General features: G+C 54.2%; 4 protein-coding genes across 7 annotated transcripts; 3 read left to right on the plus strand and 1 right to left on the minus strand.

Annotated features, from left to right (window-relative positions):
• The first annotated feature begins 293 nt into the window (after window positions 1–293).
• Window positions 294–4,078, plus strand: LOC121603081 (leucine-rich PPR motif-containing protein, mitochondrial). Its single transcript, XM_041931810.1, has 2 exons — window positions 294–384; window positions 482–4,078. The coding sequence occupies exon 2, from the start codon at window positions 488–490 to the stop codon at window positions 3,665–3,667; it is 3,180 nt and encodes a 1,059-aa protein (XP_041787744.1). The 5' UTR covers window positions 294–384; window positions 482–487; the 3' UTR covers window positions 3,668–4,078.
• A 1,448-nt stretch (window positions 4,079–5,526) lies between these two features.
• LOC121603092 (zinc finger FYVE domain-containing protein 1-like) lies at window positions 5,527–11,927 on the minus strand. Of its 3 annotated transcripts, none has more exons than XM_041931820.1 (6): window positions 10,484–11,927; window positions 7,480–8,792; window positions 7,143–7,341; window positions 6,762–7,059; window positions 6,316–6,489; window positions 5,527–6,241 (listed from the first exon to the last, which is right to left on the minus strand). In XM_041931820.1, exons 1-6 carry the CDS (start codon window positions 10,529–10,531, stop codon window positions 5,736–5,738), a joined length of 2,538 nt encoding a protein of 845 aa, XP_041787754.1. In that variant the 5' UTR covers window positions 10,532–11,927; the 3' UTR covers window positions 5,527–5,735. The 3 variants fall into 3 exon arrangements, with proteins under 3 accessions (XP_041787754.1, XP_041787763.1, XP_041787758.1); XM_041931829.1 differs by having other exon boundaries at window positions 6,316–6,420; window positions 10,484–11,926; XM_041931824.1 differs by lacking the exon at window positions 10,484–11,927 and adding an exon at window positions 8,911–9,014.
• A 290-nt stretch (window positions 11,928–12,217) lies between these two features.
• LOC121603115 (dihydroorotate dehydrogenase (quinone), mitochondrial) lies at window positions 12,218–13,811 on the plus strand. Its single transcript, XM_041931838.1, has 2 exons — window positions 12,218–12,466; window positions 12,566–13,811. Exons 1-2 carry the CDS (start codon window positions 12,440–12,442, stop codon window positions 13,733–13,735), a joined length of 1,197 nt encoding a protein of 398 aa, XP_041787772.1. The 5' UTR covers window positions 12,218–12,439; the 3' UTR covers window positions 13,736–13,811.
• Window positions 13,812–14,028: 217 nt separating this feature from the next.
• On the plus strand, window positions 14,029–19,307 carry LOC121588529 (intron Large complex component GCFC2). 2 transcript variants are annotated; one of them, XM_041906582.1, is made up of 8 exons: window positions 14,029–14,656; window positions 15,204–15,529; window positions 16,457–16,718; window positions 16,786–16,962; window positions 17,046–17,759; window positions 17,842–18,577; window positions 18,663–18,986; window positions 19,067–19,307. In XM_041906582.1, exons 1-8 carry the CDS (start codon window positions 14,317–14,319, stop codon window positions 19,122–19,124), a joined length of 2,937 nt encoding a protein of 978 aa, XP_041762516.1. In that variant the 5' UTR covers window positions 14,029–14,316; the 3' UTR covers window positions 19,125–19,307. The 2 variants fall into 2 exon arrangements, with proteins under 2 accessions (XP_041762516.1, XP_041762517.1); XM_041906583.1 differs by lacking the exon at window positions 14,029–14,656 and having other exon boundaries at window positions 15,444–15,534; window positions 19,067–19,306.
• The last annotated feature ends 587 nt before the right edge of the window (window positions 19,308–19,894 follow it).

The following is a 19,894-nucleotide window of genomic DNA, read 5'->3' on the forward strand; positions in this document are numbered from 1 at the left end:
TTTATATAACGCATTTATTCATTTTCTTGCTCTTCTTTTTAACACTTTTCCATGCGTGACCTGAAAAATCGTGATCTCCTCAACGAAACCATCTCCAATGCAGTGTTTGATCATTCTTTCCCATTTGCTTACCTTTCAAAGGGCACAAATTAGCGTAAAGTTTACGCAACTTTTTTTCCTCCTCGCCACAAAACAAATCCAAACAATCGGTTTGTTTACATCACCACGTGCTCTGTCCGACACCGGGACGCGACGTCTCACGCACACACACGCACACAGTCGCGCCGTGGCAGCTGACACTGACGTTTCTAGCTGTCAGTGTGGTGCGCGATTCAAAACAAACCAACCCCCGGCCTCGACCGAGCAGCTTTTGCACACGTTCATGTAATCACTTTCCGAGCGCGCGCTGCACCGGGCGAGCGACTTTTGCGTTTCGTCCGTTTTCGTGACCGAGTGCTGTTCTTTCCCGTTTTTCTTTCAGGCCGCAATGAATCACCTTCGAGTGACCCTGCTGAGACGGGTGGTGGTGTGCCAGCGGGCCGCCCTACAGTGTGCTGCCGCCGGTTCGTGTTACGGTGCCGGAGTGCTGCAGCAACACACCGTACCGTTTGCCAGACTGCTGTCCCAGTCCGTTCGCCACTGCCAGACGGTCCCGTCGGCCAAGCAGCAAGAATCGACGGTCCACCAGCCCGATCGAGCAGCAGCGCCATCCGGCAAGCAGCAGCAAAAGCCGGTCGACAGTGTACGGCTGGTGGACGAACTGCGGTCCGATGCGATTGTGTACCGGCGCGTGCAGCTGGAAAAGCTGAATCAACTGCTAGCGAAACCGTTCGAAATACCGCCCGATGCGTACGAGTTTTTGCTCCAGTGCTGTGGCTCCCTGCTCTGTGCGGAAACGCTCGAAACGCGCATGAAGGTGTTCGAGCAGTTCTGGTTCTATCTGGGCGAACCGCAGCAGAAACACTGGAAGGTGCTGCTACAGGTGTACCGGGAGAACGAGCGCACCATCACGGACGTGCCGGCGTTTCTCGCGACCATGGGCGACGCGGTCGAGAAGGATGCCGACCTGTACCGGGGGCTGCTGGGGGTGCTGGCCGAGAAGGGCGACATCGCGGAGATGAAGCTCGTCGGGGAGATGATGAAGGAGCGCAACCTGCCGCTGACGGTCGACGTGATCAACCTGATGATACGCGGGTACGGCCGGGCTGGCGATCTGGACGGCGTGCAGATGGTGCTGGAAACGATGAGCGCCAGCAGCGTGTCGGCGAACGGCGAAACGTACGGCGAGCTGATGATTGCCTTCCTCGAGGACGGTATGGGCGACCGGGTGCTGAAGATGGTGCGCGACAAGGGCTCGCAGCTGCAGGAGCGGCACGTTCTCGAGCTGCTCGCTCTCGCGCTCGGTGCGAAGGTGCAGCCGGAGCTGGTGCGCGCCCTGCTGAAGCTACTGCCAGAGGAGCTGACCGGCGACGGTCGGATCCATCCAGTGCTGCGCAACGTGCTGAGCGGGCTGGTGCGGGCCGGCCATCTCGACGGCATGATGGCACTGCTCGACGACCTGCCGGCGCCGCAGTTCCGGGCGAACGAAAACACCGACGGCTACGGGACGTTCCTGATGGTGGAGATGCTGCGCAACGATGTGCCGTTCGATCGGTTGAACCGCTTCCTGCAAAGGCTGGTACAGACGGAGCGCAATGCACGCGCGTACCAGGTCGCGTGCGAGTGCGCTGCCAAGGCGGGCCATCCGTACTTTGCGCGGCTGCTGGCGGCGCTCGCGCCGCTCGAAGATCTGCGCCCGCACTACTTCTGGCCACTGTTCATGCAGCGCACCAAGACGGACGGGGAGGCCGGCGTGCTGGGGGTGCTGCAAACGATGCGCAAGCTGAAGGTGGACCCGGACCAGGAAACGCTCACCCAGTACGTGCTGCCCAAGCTGGCCCTCACGCTGAAGGATTCCCGGGCGGCGCTGAAGATTTTCGAAGCGTGCGGCGTACGGACGGCCGTACTGATGACACCGTTCATATCGCACCTGCTCTACCAGAACCGGTTCGACGAGGTGCTCGAGATTGTGCGCCGCTACCCGACCAAGCTCGACACGGAGACGCTGCTGTGGCCGCTGATCCTGCAAGCGAACGTGAACCGCTCCGGCGCCCACCAGCGCAAGCTTGCGGAGGTTATACGCGCGATCGGCGAACGGTCGGCTGACACGCGGCACGATCTAGCCGGCCAGCTGCTGCTCGAGCTGATCAGCAACAAGAAGAGCAAGCACGACGCGGCCAGCCTGCGGGCGCTGCTCGCCGAGTTCGATCGGTTCGAGATCAAGATATCGCGCATGGCGGCCGGCGTGCTGAAGAATCATTTCGGGCGTGCTGGGAAAGCAACGGGTGCGAACGGGGCCGAAGCGACCGATGCGCTGCTGAAGAAGGTCACCGACGACCAGCTAACAATCCTGTCGAAGGAGCTGTTCGACACGATCGGTGTGCATCCGCGCGACATGAGCTACGACGAGCTGGAGTGCCACCTGGTGGAGCTGGAGCAGAAGAAGCTGAATACGCGCGGCGTGCTGCGCCGCCTGCTGCAGCTCAGTGTGCGCGAGGGCCGGTACAAGCGGGCGCTCGAGCTGAAGCAGAAGTGCGACCAGGCGAAGGTGGACCAAAGCTCCGGCATGCTCGCCTCCGTGGTCGAGCTGTACACGAAGGTGGGCAACCCGGAGCAGGCCGGCCGCACGCTGGAGCAGCTACGCAAACAGTTTCCCGGCTTCGTGGTGGACGAGCACAAGATACTGGACTACGCCGCGCTGCTGGTCGAGCGCGGCCAGCTCGACGGTGCGAAGAAGGTGCTGCGCGAACGCGCAGCTGGCGGTGGTAAGCTGCGCGGCGCCGAGGAAGGCTCTACCAGCAAAAACGTCTGGAATCTGCTCACCAACACGGCACAGTGGGCGGCGGCCAACGCCAAAGGCGAGCAGGGAGGAAGTGCCTCTCCCAACACCACCCAGCAGCTGCTCGATTTGCTCGTCCAGCTTGGGTACTGTAACTACGACAACGCACTGCTCGGGCCGGTGCTGCGCGAGTACCTGCTGGCCGGCCACCGGCGGGCCGCCATCGACGAGTTCAAACGGATCGCCACCGAGAAACGGCGGACACCGTTGCAGCTGGAAATCATGACGCTGCTGGTGGAGCTTACCAACGGCCAGCAGCAGGACATTACACCAGCCGAAGCCAAAGCGCTGCTAAGCGAAACGATCCAAATCGTGTCGCAAATCCACGGACCGGTCAACACGAACAACACGCTGATCGTGGCACTGGCGGTCGGCGGCACCGAGGCACAGCTGCGCCGCATGCTTATCAATCCGGAGGTGCGCGTCAACCACGAGTACATCCTCACGCAGTGCGAGTTTCTCGTCGGCAGCGGCAAGCTCGAGCCCGTGCTGCGGTTGGCCAAGTGCGCCAAGGGGCTGGCGAATGTGCGCGAGTCCGACTTTCTGCAGCTGGCCCTCGGGCAGTACGTGCGGGACAACAACTGCGAAGCGGCCGTCCAGCTCTTCCAGCGGCTGCTGGACGAAGGCGACGAGCTGAAGATCACGACCGAGTTCGCGCGCAAACTGTCCGATCTGCTCGAGGCGAACAACTTCGAACTGCCGGCCGGGTTGCAGATGTACCTGAAGTGATGATTGAGCATTGGCCGGCTGCATGGACGTGTAAATAGTGTTAGTGATTTTTAGTTTTTTGCTTAGCAAAATGCCCGAGCGTACTTGGAAAAGATTAGCCTAAGCAATCGCAATAAAGTGCATAATCCTTATGTAGGGTAAGAGAGAGAGAGAAAGAGTGAGAGCGCGCGGGAATGATCGACAGTAGAATAAACTCAATCATTGTTGCAGAGAAAAATGAAAATCAGTTTTCCAATTCCTAAAATAGACACCGTGCTGCTGTTGTCCTCGCTTGACGTTGTTTTCAACTAATTACATCGATTGTCGTACCGATCATGCTTGGTGCTATTTTTATGCATCACGAACAATGTTGATCGATCGGTTTTGTGTACCAACAGCAGTACATACAGTGAATCAAATCCAATGCTGACCGTTTCTTTCAAAAGTCATTGCTAAAAATAATAAAGAAAAGAAAAAACATTAATTTATTCTAAAACTGTGCCATTCGAATTCTTCTGAAGAGTTATCGAAATATATATATATGTATATATGTATGTATCTTTATCTGTATATATCTGTTCTATATATATGTGGTTTTACGTGCCCGTACAGTACATACTAAGATGCCACACGAGGGACTGCCGGAGGGACACAGGAGTGTTGTTCTGCTGGAAAAAGGGGGAAATATCAATTACTTTAACTACACATTATCCGCCACATAAACTATGTTTACGCGGCCGCGCCATGGCGCAATTGCTCCGTTTAGCTTCCCGGGTTTTTTTGTTGTTGTTGTCGTAATTTGCCAGCAAACAGATACACACGGCTAAATCCGTGTCACTCAGCGCGCTCTTTTTAATCACGCAAAAATGGTACAGAGTTAAATTCAATCGCTTATGCTTGTTACATGTGTTTTGAGTGTGTATTGTGTGTGTTTGTGTGCATTGCAACACCCACAGTGTACTGAGGTGTACATATAAATACCGGATGGCAGCATAACCGTTATTTTGTTTTGGTTTTTTTATATGTTCGTTTTAGGAAGATGATCGTGGGTGGTTTGTTTTGTGGTAATTTTGATTCTGGCCGTGCCCGATCGGGCGATCGGGCGGTTTTTTTTTTTTTTTTTGTAGAGTTTTAAAACCATTTCAGGTTTCCTCGGGATGATGATATGAAGCGTACAATGGTTAGCATCATTTATCGTCACCATCATCCTCATGGCATTCGAAGTTGTGTCGCATCAGCATCATGAAGGAAGCGAGCGAACGTGCAACAAATTTCCAAACCTAATAAAGCCCTGCTTTGTTTTTCCTGCTACACACCAGATCACTCTTTAACACCAGTACAGCTTTTCTTGAGTTACGGAAAAACAAAATATCTATGAACAAACTGAACAAGCAAGGAATCAAATCGACGCGGAAACGATTTAAAGCTAACGTTCTAAACTACACTTTTCCTTCAACAACCCTACTCCACGCATTCAAATACTAGAGTCTTTTCCGTTTTCACGCCACAGTCTCTTCAAAGCCGAACCATATTAGGTGTACACACACAAAAAAAAACAAAATTAAACAAACAATCAAAATCATTATCAATATTCATAAGCTAAGAGCTAGTAAAAAAAGTGTTTGAAAACAAAGGTAAATATCATCACATTTTTGGTCGTTCGGCAGCCGTGACCTAGAATGCCACGCTGTCGCCACCACCTCAAGCTTGAAGCGTTGTTGTCGTTTGTTTTGTTTTTCTTTTGGCTAAACACACATTTGTTGTTTGTCACTTCCCCCGCCACACGGGTGAAAATGCAAAACTGGGGAAGAGAGGGCTTGAGAAGAAGCTTGAGCTTTTGGGGCGGCTGCATGGTGCCGCGGTGTTTTCTTTTTTTTTTGGAAGGAAGGATTTATCCAGGAAGGTTTCACATACAGCCACATTCACGCTAGCCCTACAACGGAAAGCAAGCTACAAATTGTACTAATAATTTGCTAAACGCTGGGTGTCAACGATCCGCGAGAACTGGTCTGTGGGGTTGGGGATTGGAAACGAGTCTCTGATGGAAATCTTACAAACTACTGGTAGCGTGCTCCCCCTAGGAACGCGCCTAATCTTCCGCCGTGTAGCAGCTGTTGCAAACGCGCACATCACTCAGCCATCCCCGTTTCGGTACGGGCCGACGGTTCTGCGAGCAGCCGGCACAGACCGCATTGCCACACGCCCGGCAGTGGTGCCTCCGGCGATCGATCGCTGAACGGTACGACGCCGAGCCGGCAGATAAACGTTGGGCCGGCGGCACACCAGCAACGCCAGCCTTCGGGGGAACGGATGCGCCACCGCCCGAGGAGCGCTGGGTTCCACCGCCCGAACGGGCCACCGGGTCGGCGGCACCGCTGCTCTCAGCCCGCTTGGCAGGCGACGCTGCTGTCGCCGGTGTCGATGTTCCGGAGGCATGGGGCGCTACTACTGATGCTGGGGCGGCAGGTTGGTTGGCAAGTGCTGCCAGCGCGTTCAGCTCTTCCGGCGAACCGAACAGCAGCTCGCAGATGTAGCAGTTCGGTGCCTCCGCATCCGGCACCCAGTAGGATGGGCGGGCCGATTCCTTGATAAAATCTACGCGAAAACAGGGCACGTTAAAAGCATGATACGAAAAGGAAAAAAAAAACATGCACACAAAAAACACACACCTTTCGGGTACTCCAGCACGGCGCCAATGTTGCTGATCGTGTTGATGACTGCCTCGCCGTAGCGCCGCACCAGCACGTTGTTCGCCTCGTCGATACCATTATTGCCTGCAGAAGAAGACGGCACGAGGAGGTCAGCCTCATCAGTAAGCGCTTGCTCAGCAAGTTCTTCCCGCTCTGTGCCGCGGACGGGATGGACGACGTGAAGGGAGAATCACGATCGCGTGTCATCGTGTAACACATCGCCACCATCATCACATCGCACGCACGGCGGATCGAGAAGTAAATAGGGAAACACAGAATCGTGCAGCAGCAGCAGTCGAGCCAGATTCAGCGCAATTTTGAACAGCAACGTTACACAAATGTTGGGGGGGGGGGGGGGGTGATGGGGTCGGGTTAGGATTTTCCCGGGCCCTGCCTATCTGTCTACGTCTGCGTCTCACACCTACCTGCATTCCGGTGCGTTTGTTCCGGCGAGTGATGGCGGTGGTGAGGATGGTGGTTCCCGTTCGATGTCATTCCATTCACGGCTGCCCCCGGACCAGCCAGCCCTTCCGTGCCCACGGTGCCACCGTTTCGGCCGTCGTTCCAGCAGCTGTTGCACACGCGCACCGGATAGTTCCAGCCGCGGCTCGGTACGGCCATCTCGTGCTTGGAGCAATGGTTGCAGAACCCTTCGCCACAGCTGCGACAGTGATGCTTCTTCAGACCCAAGCGCTCGAAGTTGCTGATGCATCCTTTGCAGTGCTATTTTTTTGGGGGGAAAGGAAAGGAAAATCTCAATTAAACAACGATCTATTTCACACGAACTTTACCCCAAGCACGCTTACAATAATTTCACTGTCCGGGCGCCAGTACGCGGGCCGTATTTTGTCCGTTACCCACGATTTGACCAGCTTCGTCGGCTGTGAGCCAACGCTGGCCATGGCATCGGTGATGTAAGCTACCCCGTCCAGCACGAGCTGAGCCGAATGGGTCGGGCCCTGCAGCTGCAGCCCGCCATCGTTCCAGACGTGCACAATTTCCGTCCTGAAATGAGTGGGGGGAAAAGCCAAAATCGTTAAAAAAAACGCTTCCCAATCGCAACGCTTCATGTGTTGCTGTAAGGGCGCCCTCTCGCGGGAAAAAAGCAAAGCAACTCGTACGACGAACGATGAAACAGCTTACCGTACTGCGTTCTGCTCCGGCGGCTTGTTCCCGTACCAGTGTTGCCGCGAGCGGTAGATCTCCCCGCAGTGCGGACACTCGATGACGGAGCCGCTCCACGCGTACAGCGCTAGCCCCATCCAGGACGAGTCGTTCGACTTTTGCGTCTTAATACTGACCACCACCTGGCGCCCGTTCACGTAGCACCGGTTGCACAGGTACACCTTGTTCTCGTGCTGATGCTGGTACTTGCAGCTGCTGCTGCCGCACCGGTGGTCCTCCTTCAGCTCCAGGTGGCCCATCGACAGCTGGCAGCGGGCGTCGCACGACTTGCAGTACGTCGTGCAGGTAAAGTACTGCTCCGGGAAGGCATGGAACGGCAGCGGGCTCAGCTCGCCGTTGAACTTGTTGTTCAGCGCGAGCAGCGCCTCGAACACGACCCGCGGCAACCGGGGCGAACGGACGGCCGTGTTGCGCACCTCCTTCTCCCACACCATGCGCAGCGGTTCGTAGTTGGTCGGCGGTTTCGAGGTGCGCACGCCCACGTACCGCAGCGAGCTGAACGCGCTCAGCTCGAGCCGCAGCTTGGCGAACCGTTCGCGCAGTATGTCCTCCTCCTTCTTCCCATCCTCGTCCTCCTTCAGCACCTCCGTGTTGTGCGTTTCGTGGAAGATGATGACGGCGGGCCCGAGCGCCTGGGGCGGACCGGGCAGATCGAGCGCCTGCAGCGCACCGGAAAAGTACTTTGTGAACGCTTTCGATGCCGTGCCGAGAAACTTGTACATGTCCGTGCGCAACCGTTCGGCGCGCGTGCGATAGATGATGATGTCGGAGATGGCCAGCACTTTGAGCAGCATGCGCATCTGGCGGTTTTCGTTCACCGTTTCACCCAGCAGCCCCTCGGTGTCGAGCGCGAGGACGTTCTTTTGCCGCTGGTACGCCGCCCAGATGCCCATCGTGCAGGACGCCTGCTCGGAGGAGGTTTTAAACACGTCCCGACCGCCGAACAGGGCGTGATTCATCGTGTGCGATTTGCCGTCGCCCGTGTTGCCGAATATGGACACGACCTTCAGCTTAGCGTCGGGCGATACGGACAGCCGCTTGCAGAACTGTTCGGCGGAGCGCACGCATATCCGCTCCTGCTCGTCCATTAGCAGGAAGCTGCGCTCCTTCTTGGTGCCGGTAGTATCGGTGGGTCCGCCCGCCCCGTGCATGGCCGGCGATCGCCGATCGTCGATGTCGTCCGTGTCGGTCATGTCGAGGGTAAGCGATGTGAACGGACCGGACACCACATCCGGCGGCTGCACTGCGAGCGTTCCATCCGTCGTTGGTGGCTGTAAAGGGAGAGAAACAGAAAAGAATGTTTAATATATGGAAAAAGCTGTATTAAAAAAGATAAACTCTACTGTCTGAACCCAATCGGTTACGACTTAGAGCCACACGCTTCCCTACCATGTTGAACGAGCCCACCGCTGGTAATGAACCCACGGCGGTGTCCCTAGAGGCTGTAAAATCAACACTTAAGTCGCAGCTTTAATCTTTTGCGTCATCAACTGTTTGCATCGCCACTCGCTTGCAATCGGACGACCTGCTACTACTGTTATCAAAACTGCTGCCCGCGGCCCCATGGACATGGGGTGTGGTGACGTGCCCGCGAAGAGGAAACAAATAGAATGATTACATGCTAACCTCACACATGGACCCCCCCCCCCCCCTTGTGGGAACGATCCTACCACCATGGTGAGAGGAGGGGAGGGATCGATTGGGGGCCACACCAGATTGCGCAGCGAACGGCGATCGCGCAAAGGCTCGGTTGTTGCGCGATAACAATCGCAACAAGGATTGGTACACCACACTAGGCACACGTTCATTTGACCCCCTTTTTTCAATTCGGTGCAACGGCGTTCGGGCCCCGGATGTACCTGTTCGAAGGGTGGTGGGGCCAAGCAATGCAAGCGATGCAAGAAAGAAGACACACTTCCGATAGGGTGCAACAAAGGTTCCGGAGCAGTAACAGCTGAGAAAGGGAGCGTTTTTTGTGTCGTTTCATGATAACTTTTGTTATTGATCTCACATTATGCTTGTGCAGCAACATTTGCTGTCGGAAGCTGTTGGAGGGTGGCTCCACAAAAAAATCAATTTTAATTCCGCCTAAGTAGGTCGCTTCGGCGCTGCCGCTCGTTGCTGAGGAAAGTGTTTGCTTATTAAAGCTGCTGATCGTACGCTCGTGTAAGTTCATTTGTTTGATGCCCGTTGTAACGGAAGCAGCGCCAAATGTGTGGTTGGCGCCTTTTGCATCATATTCGCTAAGCGCTGCAGCGCCTTTAGAACCAAAGTTGAGGATCAATGTCATGCGTAGAATATTAATTCGACCAGCGCAGCGGGGGCACGATCATACCATCCCCCTCCAAAACTCCGTCGCGCGTGGTTGTGTGTATGTGTGTATCAACCGTTTGGCCATCGGAAAGACCTTGAACGTCGAACGCTCTCGCTTCTAGCGCGTTCGCGTAGAAGGGAATGATGGTTTGGCTGGTGCACGCGCGTGGCGCTCGATACGCAACGCACAGTGGCTACGCTGCTGCTGCTGCTGGTTTTGTTTAAGACCCTCCAGCAACACAAAGCATTGCTTATGGGGCATCGTTTTACCACATGTTTGTGTTATGTGGTTTTTCTTTATCGTGTGTGGTCAGGCACCAGGCAGTTCAGTCGGTTTCTACGGTACGGGTCAGCGCCTATCTTAATTCCTTCAAACCACCACGCAGTGGTAAACAAACTCCCTTTTGGGAGAGGGGGGGGGGGAGCATGAAGTTCGACAAAGGGCTGCAAAACCGCATGCACCCACAAACTCTCTGTGCACACACACACACACCCACACCAACGCTGGGAGTTCATCGCTGTTGGTAACAATGGGGGGGGTGGTCAAAGTAGGCCAAACGCCGAGACGCATTTCGTGTAGCGTGTTGCTTGCCCTGTGAGAAACGAAAAAAAACCCTTTTACCTAAAGGTGGACACCTTTCGCCCTTACCTTATCACTGATCCACGAAAGGCTCTCGGAGTCCTCCGCTTGCATCATGGTTGCAGTTGCTGTGCTGTTGTTGTCCCCAGCGTTTCAAACCATTCGCTCCTTCAAGAAAACGTCGAAGAAAAGAAGGTTCCCCGCGCTAGATGCTCCAGGTGGGGCACGTGTGGATTGTATCTGTGTGTGTAGTGACACTTTCTCCCTGTGCTGGGCGCTGTCGCTGATGATGGATGGGAAGGATCGCTGAGTTTTCCCTCCCTCCCAAGTGGCCTTGGGTGAACCCTCTTCCCTATTGGGGGTTACTTTTGGCAAGAAAATTCACACACGCACACTAACACACACTGTTCACGGGGAAACCAGAAGGCTTCCTCACCATCGCCAGCAATCGCGTAAACGTAAACATGCAGAGCTATGCCTGCCTGCCTGCCTGCCTGCCGTGCCTGCGCTGCCTGTGCGCTAGCGGAGTGTCGCTTCGTGACCTTGGCTGGTCAAGAGGCTGCTCCTACTCTGTGCTCACTGTAAAGCCTTGCTCGAGCATTAGACGGACGGAGAGAGAGAGAGAGAGTATGAAAGAGCGAGAGCGAGCGTGCGCGCATACGTCAATTAGACAAATCGCGTACGAAACAGCGAAAGAGAGACAGGGAGCGTTGTAGCACCGTACGTAAGTTTGTGTTGGTCGCACTAGGAAACGGGTGACGGGTGACGATGGTGGGGATTTGATATTTCTACTACGCAACAGTTCCAAACGGAAATCCTTCACGCCACTTCCGGTTGACGAGACGCACAGACCTGCAGGTAGCAGGAGCTATTTCACTGGGTAACAGTATACCTTTGTCAGCATGGAAGCACGCCCCACGGACAAGGGGTTATGGCGAACATGCCCACTGTCCGAAACGGGAGGACGGGGGAGCAATTTTGTAAACAAAGAACTCGCACTCGCTGGCAATGGGGGGTTCACATTACCGTAACTACTTAAACTGAACGCATATACACTCGCGCACACACACACGCGCACACTTCTGAGCTGAACTGATATTGCACTGGAAATGGCAGTACTCCGGGAATTAAAACCACAGGAAAAGATGCACCCCTGGCAGGGCAGCAACAACGCCTTCTACGATCGCACCCGTTGAGCACAAAGAAAACAATCGCGCTGCTCCTGGCCTGCACGGGCCCCCGTCCTTCTATTGCGCCGAGCAAAGATATGATGGATTTCCTCGATGAGCTGCCTTTTCGCTGGAACAATCTTTACTTTTCCGACGAGGATATTCTGGAAAACACTTCACACAAACGCCTTTTGTTGCGTCGTCCAGTCGCGTATCAGCGATGATAAGCAGGTTTTTTGCACCTTTTTTCGGGTGCTTCTGTTTTTCTTCGCTGATTCACACGCACTGCCTCAGCGAGTTTTTTCTCCTCACTCCCGAACATGACACTTCGCAGGTTTGCAGGGTAGTGTGGGTGAGATCGGGCTGTATCAATAACAACACAACTTCGCCACTCGACTCAAGCCGGCTCGAAATGAGCTGTCAAAGGTGGATTGAACTCGGTTTGTTGTTGTTAAAAATGGAGCAAATTTGTTTCCCCACTCTTTTGCCTTTTTTTGTTTTAAATGCTTCGATTTTAATCCGATCATTTACATGTTTTTTGTAACATAAATATGCATTTTGCAAAAAAAAACCCTCTAGCAGCACACAGTGTTCCCGCGCGCCGCATTGGTTTGACATTTATGGCAAAACGTAAACAAAATCACCACATTTCCCCCCACAGCACACGCACACCGTGGAAACTTTCACTTTCTGCACGATTCACAAACAAGCAAAACAGTGAAGAAGTATCATCCGGTTCGGTAACGGACCTGTTTGAGCGTTCCTCCGTGTAAAGTGCATTTTTTTTTTTCGAATTAACGAACACTTTCCGACAAATTAAGCTTAACAATATTGCATTTAACCTTGCCATCAAACCATGTGTGCATGCCGCGTAAGAACACCGGTAAATGAACGCCTCCTCTTCTCCGCGTGGCCCCTGCCGTGACGTCGCTGATAAGGTTGAAATATCAAGGTGTCTTACTGCATTTCACTTTCTTTCCAGAATAAAATCCGCTCCTTGCTGAAGGTAACCGGGCTGGCGGCGGGAGTCTTCAGCGCGTACAGCGTGTGCCGGGGCGATGAGAAATTCTACAACAACGTGTTCATGCCGATCGTCCGGCTGATACCGCCGGAAACGGCCCACGATCTGGCGGTGCTGGGCGTCAAGTGGAAGCTGTTCCGCCCACCGTACCAGGACACGGACCGATTGCGCACCCGGCTGCTGGGCATGGCGTTCAGCAACCCGATCGGCATTGCGGCCGGGTTCGACAAGCACGGCGAAGCCGTCCAGGGGCTACAGCTGATCGGGTTCGGGTTTGTGGAGATCGGCTCAGTCACGCCCGAACCGCAGCCGGGCAATGCGAGGCCGCGCATCTTTCGCCTGAACGAGGACAAAGCGATCGTCAATCGGTACGGGTTCAACAGCGAGGGCCACGACGTGGTGTACGAACGGTTGCGGGAGTGCCGCGAACAGCAGCCACCGGACCAGCGTGTCGCCCTCGGGATCAATCTGGGCAAGAACAAGCTGTCGCTGGACGCGATCGCCGACTACGTGCAGGGCGTGAAGCGGTTCGGGACGTTGGCCGACTATCTGGTGATTAACGTGAGCAGCCCCAACACGCCCGGGCTGCGGACGATGCAAAGCAAGAGCACACTGCAAACGTTGCTGACGGAGGTGCTGAAGGCACGTGCCAGCCTGCCGGCAAATGAGCAGCGCCCGATACTGTTGAAGTTGGCGCCGGACCTGTCGGAGGAGGATCTGCGCGAGATCGTGGATGTGGTGCGGGCGAAAGCGTGCGCGGTGGACGGGTTGATCGTGTCGAACACGACGATCGACCGGCCGGCTACGCTGCGAAGCGTCAATGCCGGCCAGCTCGGTGGATTGAGCGGACCGCCGCTGAAGCACCGGTCGACGGCGATGATCGCCCGGGTGTACAAGCTGACCGAGGGCAAGATACCGATCATTGGCGTGGGGGGCATTTTTACCGGCGAGGATGCGTACGAGAAGATTGAGGCGGGCGCGAGTGCGGTCCAGCTGTACACGTCCTTCATCTTTCACGGGCCGCCGGTGGTGCCGAAAATTAAGCGCGAGCTGGACCGCCTGCTGGAAGCGAACGGGTACGCCAGCGTGCAGGACGCCGTCGGCAAGGGCGTGGACAAATATTTAGCATAAAATGTGATGTGCTCCTCAGGAATTAGTGTAAGCTACAAAAGTCGAGTCGAAATATATCTGTGTATTGTATATAGTTGCGAAATCAGCCAGTGTTTTTTTTTCTCTTGTTTTGTTTTGCCCATTTTTTTCTGAGTTTTATTTTTCCACGCGGAAATTTGAAGCACTCGACCGAGGATGATAGACGCTACAAACTTCACTGCAGATCGGTGGTAGTAGTTGTCTCTTTCGCTCATTGGTGCCGACTATTGCTCTTCCTTTCACACTCCTTCGGCAATGCGTCAAATAGCAACTGTCAAACGGGGGACAAGAAAAAAGGGGAATGAAAATTTTACTCTCGCCGTAGCAAGGGCAACGCTACTCCGTCTGGCGTGTTTTGATTCAATATTTCCATTCTATTTTGCGTGAAAAGTTGTGAAAAAGTGTTTCTTTCCATTTCGACCTCTGTTCCGCTAACTGGAACGGTGTTTGTGCAATGGTGACTTATCAGTAACCCACGCGAAACGTACCAAACACACACACCAGGCACCGTAGCAACAACAACAACAGCAGCAGCACACAGTACACAGCAGTGCGACGGTGCGATGTCGCTCTTCCGCAAGCCCAAAAAGCCCATCCAGCGGCGCGTTTTCAGCGGCTACGATGATGAGGACGAGGAAAACCACGGCTCGTCGGCGAAGGATTCGGTCCATCCGAACGGTGCCGGCAACGGGACACAGAACGGTAGCAGCGTCGACCGGTCCACACCGATGGACGTTGACCCCGTGCCGGAAGGTCCGGCGGTAGCGACGGCATCGGTCGCACCGTCCTCCTCCTCATCCAAGCGAAAAGAGCACCGTGCTGCGGCGGACTCTGGCTCGAAGGGCTCGTCGTTGAAAGCGAACCCGAGCACCAAACCCTCTTTGCTTAGTTTCGACGACGAAGGTAACAAAAAGCCTCTAATTTAGCTCTTCACGTACCTAAGAAACACACGCGTACACGCGTAGCCAAAAATGAAGCATTGTAGCCCATCGTCCCCCCGGTGGCAGTGGTGCGCAATAGTGTTTTTGCGTGAGTGGAGTAAGATCGACCACAATTAGAACGAAGAAGGAAGAGGGAAAGGGCTTCCCAGTAGTGTTTCCCAAAGCCAAGAAGAAAATGGTGGCGAAAAATGCACTGAAAGTGTGTGTTTTATTTGTCCAGCATTGAGTAGAAGAAATATGTGAAATTGTTGCAGTGGATGTCCCCTTACTGCTTAGAAGAGAGAGTGTGTGTGTGTTTGTTTGCCGAAATGCGAAAACGCCAAATTGCAGGACGGATGTTCACATTTCCCTTTTATTGAAAACCGCAGTTTCCGTCGTGCAGCTTTCCCCCCTCGATCCGCAACCGCAAGGGACGCATTTAATGGCACTTTTTTTTCTTCTTTCCGTCCGTCTTTCTTCTTCTTTCTCTTTATTTTCCGTACCCATCCCCTCGCTCACATCGCACACAGAGGAGGGCGGCGAAGTTTTCCAAGTGAAAAAGTCCTCCCACAGCAAGAAGGTGATGAAAACGCTCGACAAGGAACGGCGCCGGAAGCGGCACATGGAAAAGGGCAACGGCAGCGGACCGCCGGGATCAGCGTCCGGTGCAGTGGGTGCAGTGGACCAGGCCAAACCAACGAACGCACCGCACCGAAAGCCTTCATCGTCGTCATCGAGCGTGGCGGGCTCGTCGGCTCACGGTGGTACCGCCGACAGTAATGATAAGATAAAAAGAGAAAAGTGTGAAAATTCTAGCTCTAATATCCAAACAGAAATACGCACAGACGACTTTGTGGTAAGGTTATTATTATTCAATTTTCTACTACTCTTTTCTTTTAAGTTGTATTTAAACAAAAACAAAAAACAAATAGTACGTTTAAGTTTGTTCGAAAACACCCCCATACATACGCGAACAAAAAGCTAGAAGATGAAGGAGCAATGAAGCAAGCTACAAGCGAGAACAAGAAATGTCTGCTTCGCATTCGGTTTAGTTCGCATCGTCCTTTGTTACGATTTTTGGTTTTAATTATTTCGGCCGTACGTTCCTTGTTCCTTGCTTTTTTTTTTTAAATTCGATTGTGCCCTTCGCCGGAATTCATCGTGTTTAGTTTGATTGGTAAACTGTTATGAACGATTGGGCTACGATTTGCTTTGAAGCGGAGTCATTGCAAATATTTTACAGCACTTTTTGATTAGATTTTTTATTTATTTCGCAAATGGATCTGTTAGTTTACAAAGCAAAAACCAAAGCCACAGCAAGTGTAGCGTACCGAGTGCGCGATGAGCAAAGCTGTGCGTTAATTGTGTCCTGCAAATTTCAATCGATCCCATCATTCCCTTAACTGCACCCTGACCCCGTTACATCCCTACCACCATCATTACCTCACGCGATCGGTGAAATGATTCTCAAAACGTCGTACAATTGACAGGATTTCCATTTGCACCGCTTTTCCGCTCCCTCAAAATCCCCCTCTCTGTCTCTTTCTCGCTCTCTCTCTCTCTCTCTCTCTCTTTGGCTCGTCGCCTTGTTGTCTACCTTGCGTCTGTGAACCCACCATTTGAAAAGATGGCCATTTTAAGATTTCTGCTAATACTCGGTACTTTCCGGTTTTGCTTGCATTTTGCTGGGCCCTTGGCTCTCCTCCCCCACCTACTCTTACGCATCCCGGAAATCACACCCCTCTCCCCCACCGTTAACCGTTGATGTCGATGGATGGCGAAGCTGGTGGTTAAGAAATCGGACCCTGAGAATATGATCCTGAACGGGCGGGCGGCACTGTGCGCCGGGCGGAACGATATGTCGTCGGAGGATGACGGGAACGAGGAGGACGAAACGGATGGACGGATGCAGCAGCAGCACCATCATCATCATCGGTTTGCGAAGCCGCAGGACAACTTTAAGATGTGTCTGGAAAACGGGGTTATACCGGACGCGGCCATGATTCATGCCGCTCGCAAGCGACGACAGAAAGCGCGTGAACAAGGTTAGAAAGGATTGCAATTGTGTAGAAGTAGTAGAAGAGCTCATGTGTTATTGTTGCTTTATTTTAGGCGAATTTATTCCGGTCGAGGAGCCGAAGGAGGACAAGACCAAAAAGCGAACCGTGCAAGAGGACGGCGATGGCGATGGGTCCGATGAGGATGACGACCGTATCGACATGTCGGCCATAACCGGTGCCAAAGAGCGCGAGGAACGGCGGGAACAGTTTTACGCCGTTCAGCGTGAAGGTAACACTGTCGATTTAACGCTTGGTCCACTCGAAAAGACAGAACACACATGCTAATTGATCCTTTTTTTAATAAATAAACAGATTCCGATGCGGAAGATTCCGACGTGGAAACGAAGGAATGGGAAAATCAGCAAATACGCAAAGGCGTCACCGGGGCACAGCTCGTATCGGCACAGCAAGAATCCGTCATATCGCAGTACTTAATCGGCGGCAGCTTTAGCCAGACGTTCCAGAACAAATCCACCCTACTGCTGGACGATCAGCGGGCGGGCGACGATGAAACTGGCGAGTTCCGGGCACTGTCAACGGCTGCCCTGCTCGAGAAAGCGTACGCAGCGTCGAGCGGCATCCGATTGGCCGGTACCGGCGCTGGCAGCAAGCGTACCACGAATGCGTCCAGCAATGCCGGCAGCAAATCTTCCGACACGAAACCGACCGGTCCGCGTATGCCGCAGCAAATCCTGGCACAGCTAACCGAACGGCACCGTACGACGGCCGAACTGAACCGAAAGCACGACGAAGACATCGAACACATCACGCAGGAGGTGAAGCTGCTGCAGATGGATTATCGAGCGTGCGAGCAGCGGGCACCGGTTGCGGCGGCCAAGTACCGGTTCTACCAGGAGTTCCGATGCTACGTGTCCGATCTGGTCGAGTGTCTGAACGAGAAGGTACCGCTGGTGACGGCACTCGAGCAGCGGGCGCTCGCCCTGATGGGGAAACATTCCGGCATGCTGATCGAGCGACGCCGGCAGGATATGCGCGACCAGGTGAAGGAGGTCACGGACGCAAACAGTAAGTGTCGTGCTGCTGCTAGACATTGCAGACCTAAGATACTTTACCATTTACAATCCTTTTGTTTCTTTCGCTCCAACAGAAATGGTTAAACGGACTGGTCCAGAGGATCAGGAGCGTGTGCGAAGGGCGGCCGAGCGGGAGGGTCGCCGAACGCGGCGGCGGCGCGATCGCGAAAAGAACGAAACGGCCGAAAGCCACTTCGACGGCATGTCGAGCGATGACGAAATCCCCGACATGGACGCAGCGCGCTACCGGTCCGCCCTGCAGGCGATCGAGCTGGAGGCGCGCGACATCTTTGCCGACGCGGCCGAAGAGTACGGCGAGGTCGGCGGCATACTGGAGCGGTTCGAGCAGTGGCGCGAGCACGACCTGCCCGCGTACAGCGACGCGTACGTGAGCCTCTGCCTGCCCAAGATTCTCGGCCCGCTGATCCGCCTCGAGCACGTGTGCTGGAACCCGCTGACGATGGATGCGCTGGTCGAGCTGGAGAACGAAAAGTGGTACCGCACGGCCGCCCAGTACGGCTGCTCGGCCACGACGGAGGCGGCCCTCGCGGCCGATCCGGACGTACGGCTCATACCGACGCTGGTGGAGAAAATATTTCTGCCCAAGCTGACCGCGCTGGTTGAGCAGTACTGGGATCCGCTGTCGACGACGCAAACCTTCCGGCTGGTGCGGCTGCTGAAGCGGTTCGTGCGGGACTACCCATCGCTCCGGAGCGGCTGCCGGCCGCTCCGGGTGCTCTTCCAGGCGATCCTCGACAAGCTGAAACAGTCGATCGACAATGATGTGTTTATTCCAATCTTTCCGAAGCAGTAAGTATTGTGGCGGATCTGCCGATCGCGATCGTGCTCTGGGCGTGTTCCTCACAGCTATCTCTCTCTTTCCCTTTTTTTCCAGAGCGCAGGAAGCGAGGTCGTCCTTCTTTCAGCGCCAGTTCTGCAGCGGCCTGAAGCTGCTGCGCAACATCACCAGCTGGCAAGGGATTTTAGCCGATGCGGCACTGAAAGATCTCGCGATCGGTTCGCTGCTGAATCGCTACCTGTTGAACGGGATGCGCGTCTGCTCGCCGGTGGACGCGGTCGGCAAAGCGTCCACGATCGTGTACACACTGCCGCGCGTCTGGCTCAATCCGGGCGCATCGGTGGTGCAGGGCATGGATCAGTTCGTCACCATGCTGCGCCATCTGCAATCTCAGCTCGATCCTGCCCTTCCTCCGAATGGGTAAGTCGGTGTGGAAGGTTAAACAGTGCCGATTGTTTGCAGTAAATGTGTCCTTTCCTCTTTTTTCCCCTTTTTTGCAGCGAACTTGCCGAACAAATACGCAAAATTCTAACAAGCTTGCACGTGGCGGCAACGTAGTGTTCGTTGCCGGTGGGCAGCTGAAGCAAACGCAAAGCGAAGAGGTGCTTCACAGCAAACACCTCCATCCCGTTTGGAAAGCCGTTTTTTTCTGATCACTGTTTGAAGCAATACGCGGATGAATGAAGAATGCAAATAAAGTGCTCCCGATCGTTTTAAAACTGGAAATGAAAATTGACGGCACACGGCGAGAGCGAAGAATAATTCCGAAACAAAACAGAAAATGGCAGAATTTCAGCGAAGAAGTAAATGCGAAAAAGGACACGCCGAACACTACCGCCCTGCCGCCTTTTAAAGCAAGGGCCAAAGGCTGTTAAATGATGTTAATCAACTGCAATGCCGACGCAACGAACGATGATGTCATTTGGTTTGACCATCTTGGCGTGCCGTCGTGCCGGTCCCTTTTCATGTGCCTTCCTTTCGTCCTTGCCGGTGGGCTACACCGACAACCGAATACGTGCTATAAATAGCCGCCCCATTAAATTGGCCGCTAGATAGCTTAACGCAGCACGAGACTCCCGAAAAGTGCCGATTGCATTGACCCTGCTGCGTGCTCGGTCCAGTAGGCCCCAATCTGTTTTCAACCACATTCCTTGCCTTTTCTTTTAATGTTGCCTCTCTCTCTCTCTCTCTCTCTCTCTCTCTCTCTCTCTCTCTCTCTCTCTCTCCCTGCTGTGTAAATGGTTGCATCATCATTCGTCACGCGGGTCTGTGGGTCGCACGACGCCTTTTTGCGCGATTGTGCCCGACCCGAAGGACCACACTAAAAC

Source organism: Anopheles merus, chromosome 2R (assembly GCF_017562075.2).
Source record: "Anopheles merus strain MAF chromosome 2R, AmerM5.1, whole genome shotgun sequence".
NCBI lineage: Eukaryota > Metazoa > Arthropoda > Insecta > Diptera > Culicidae > Anopheles > Anopheles merus.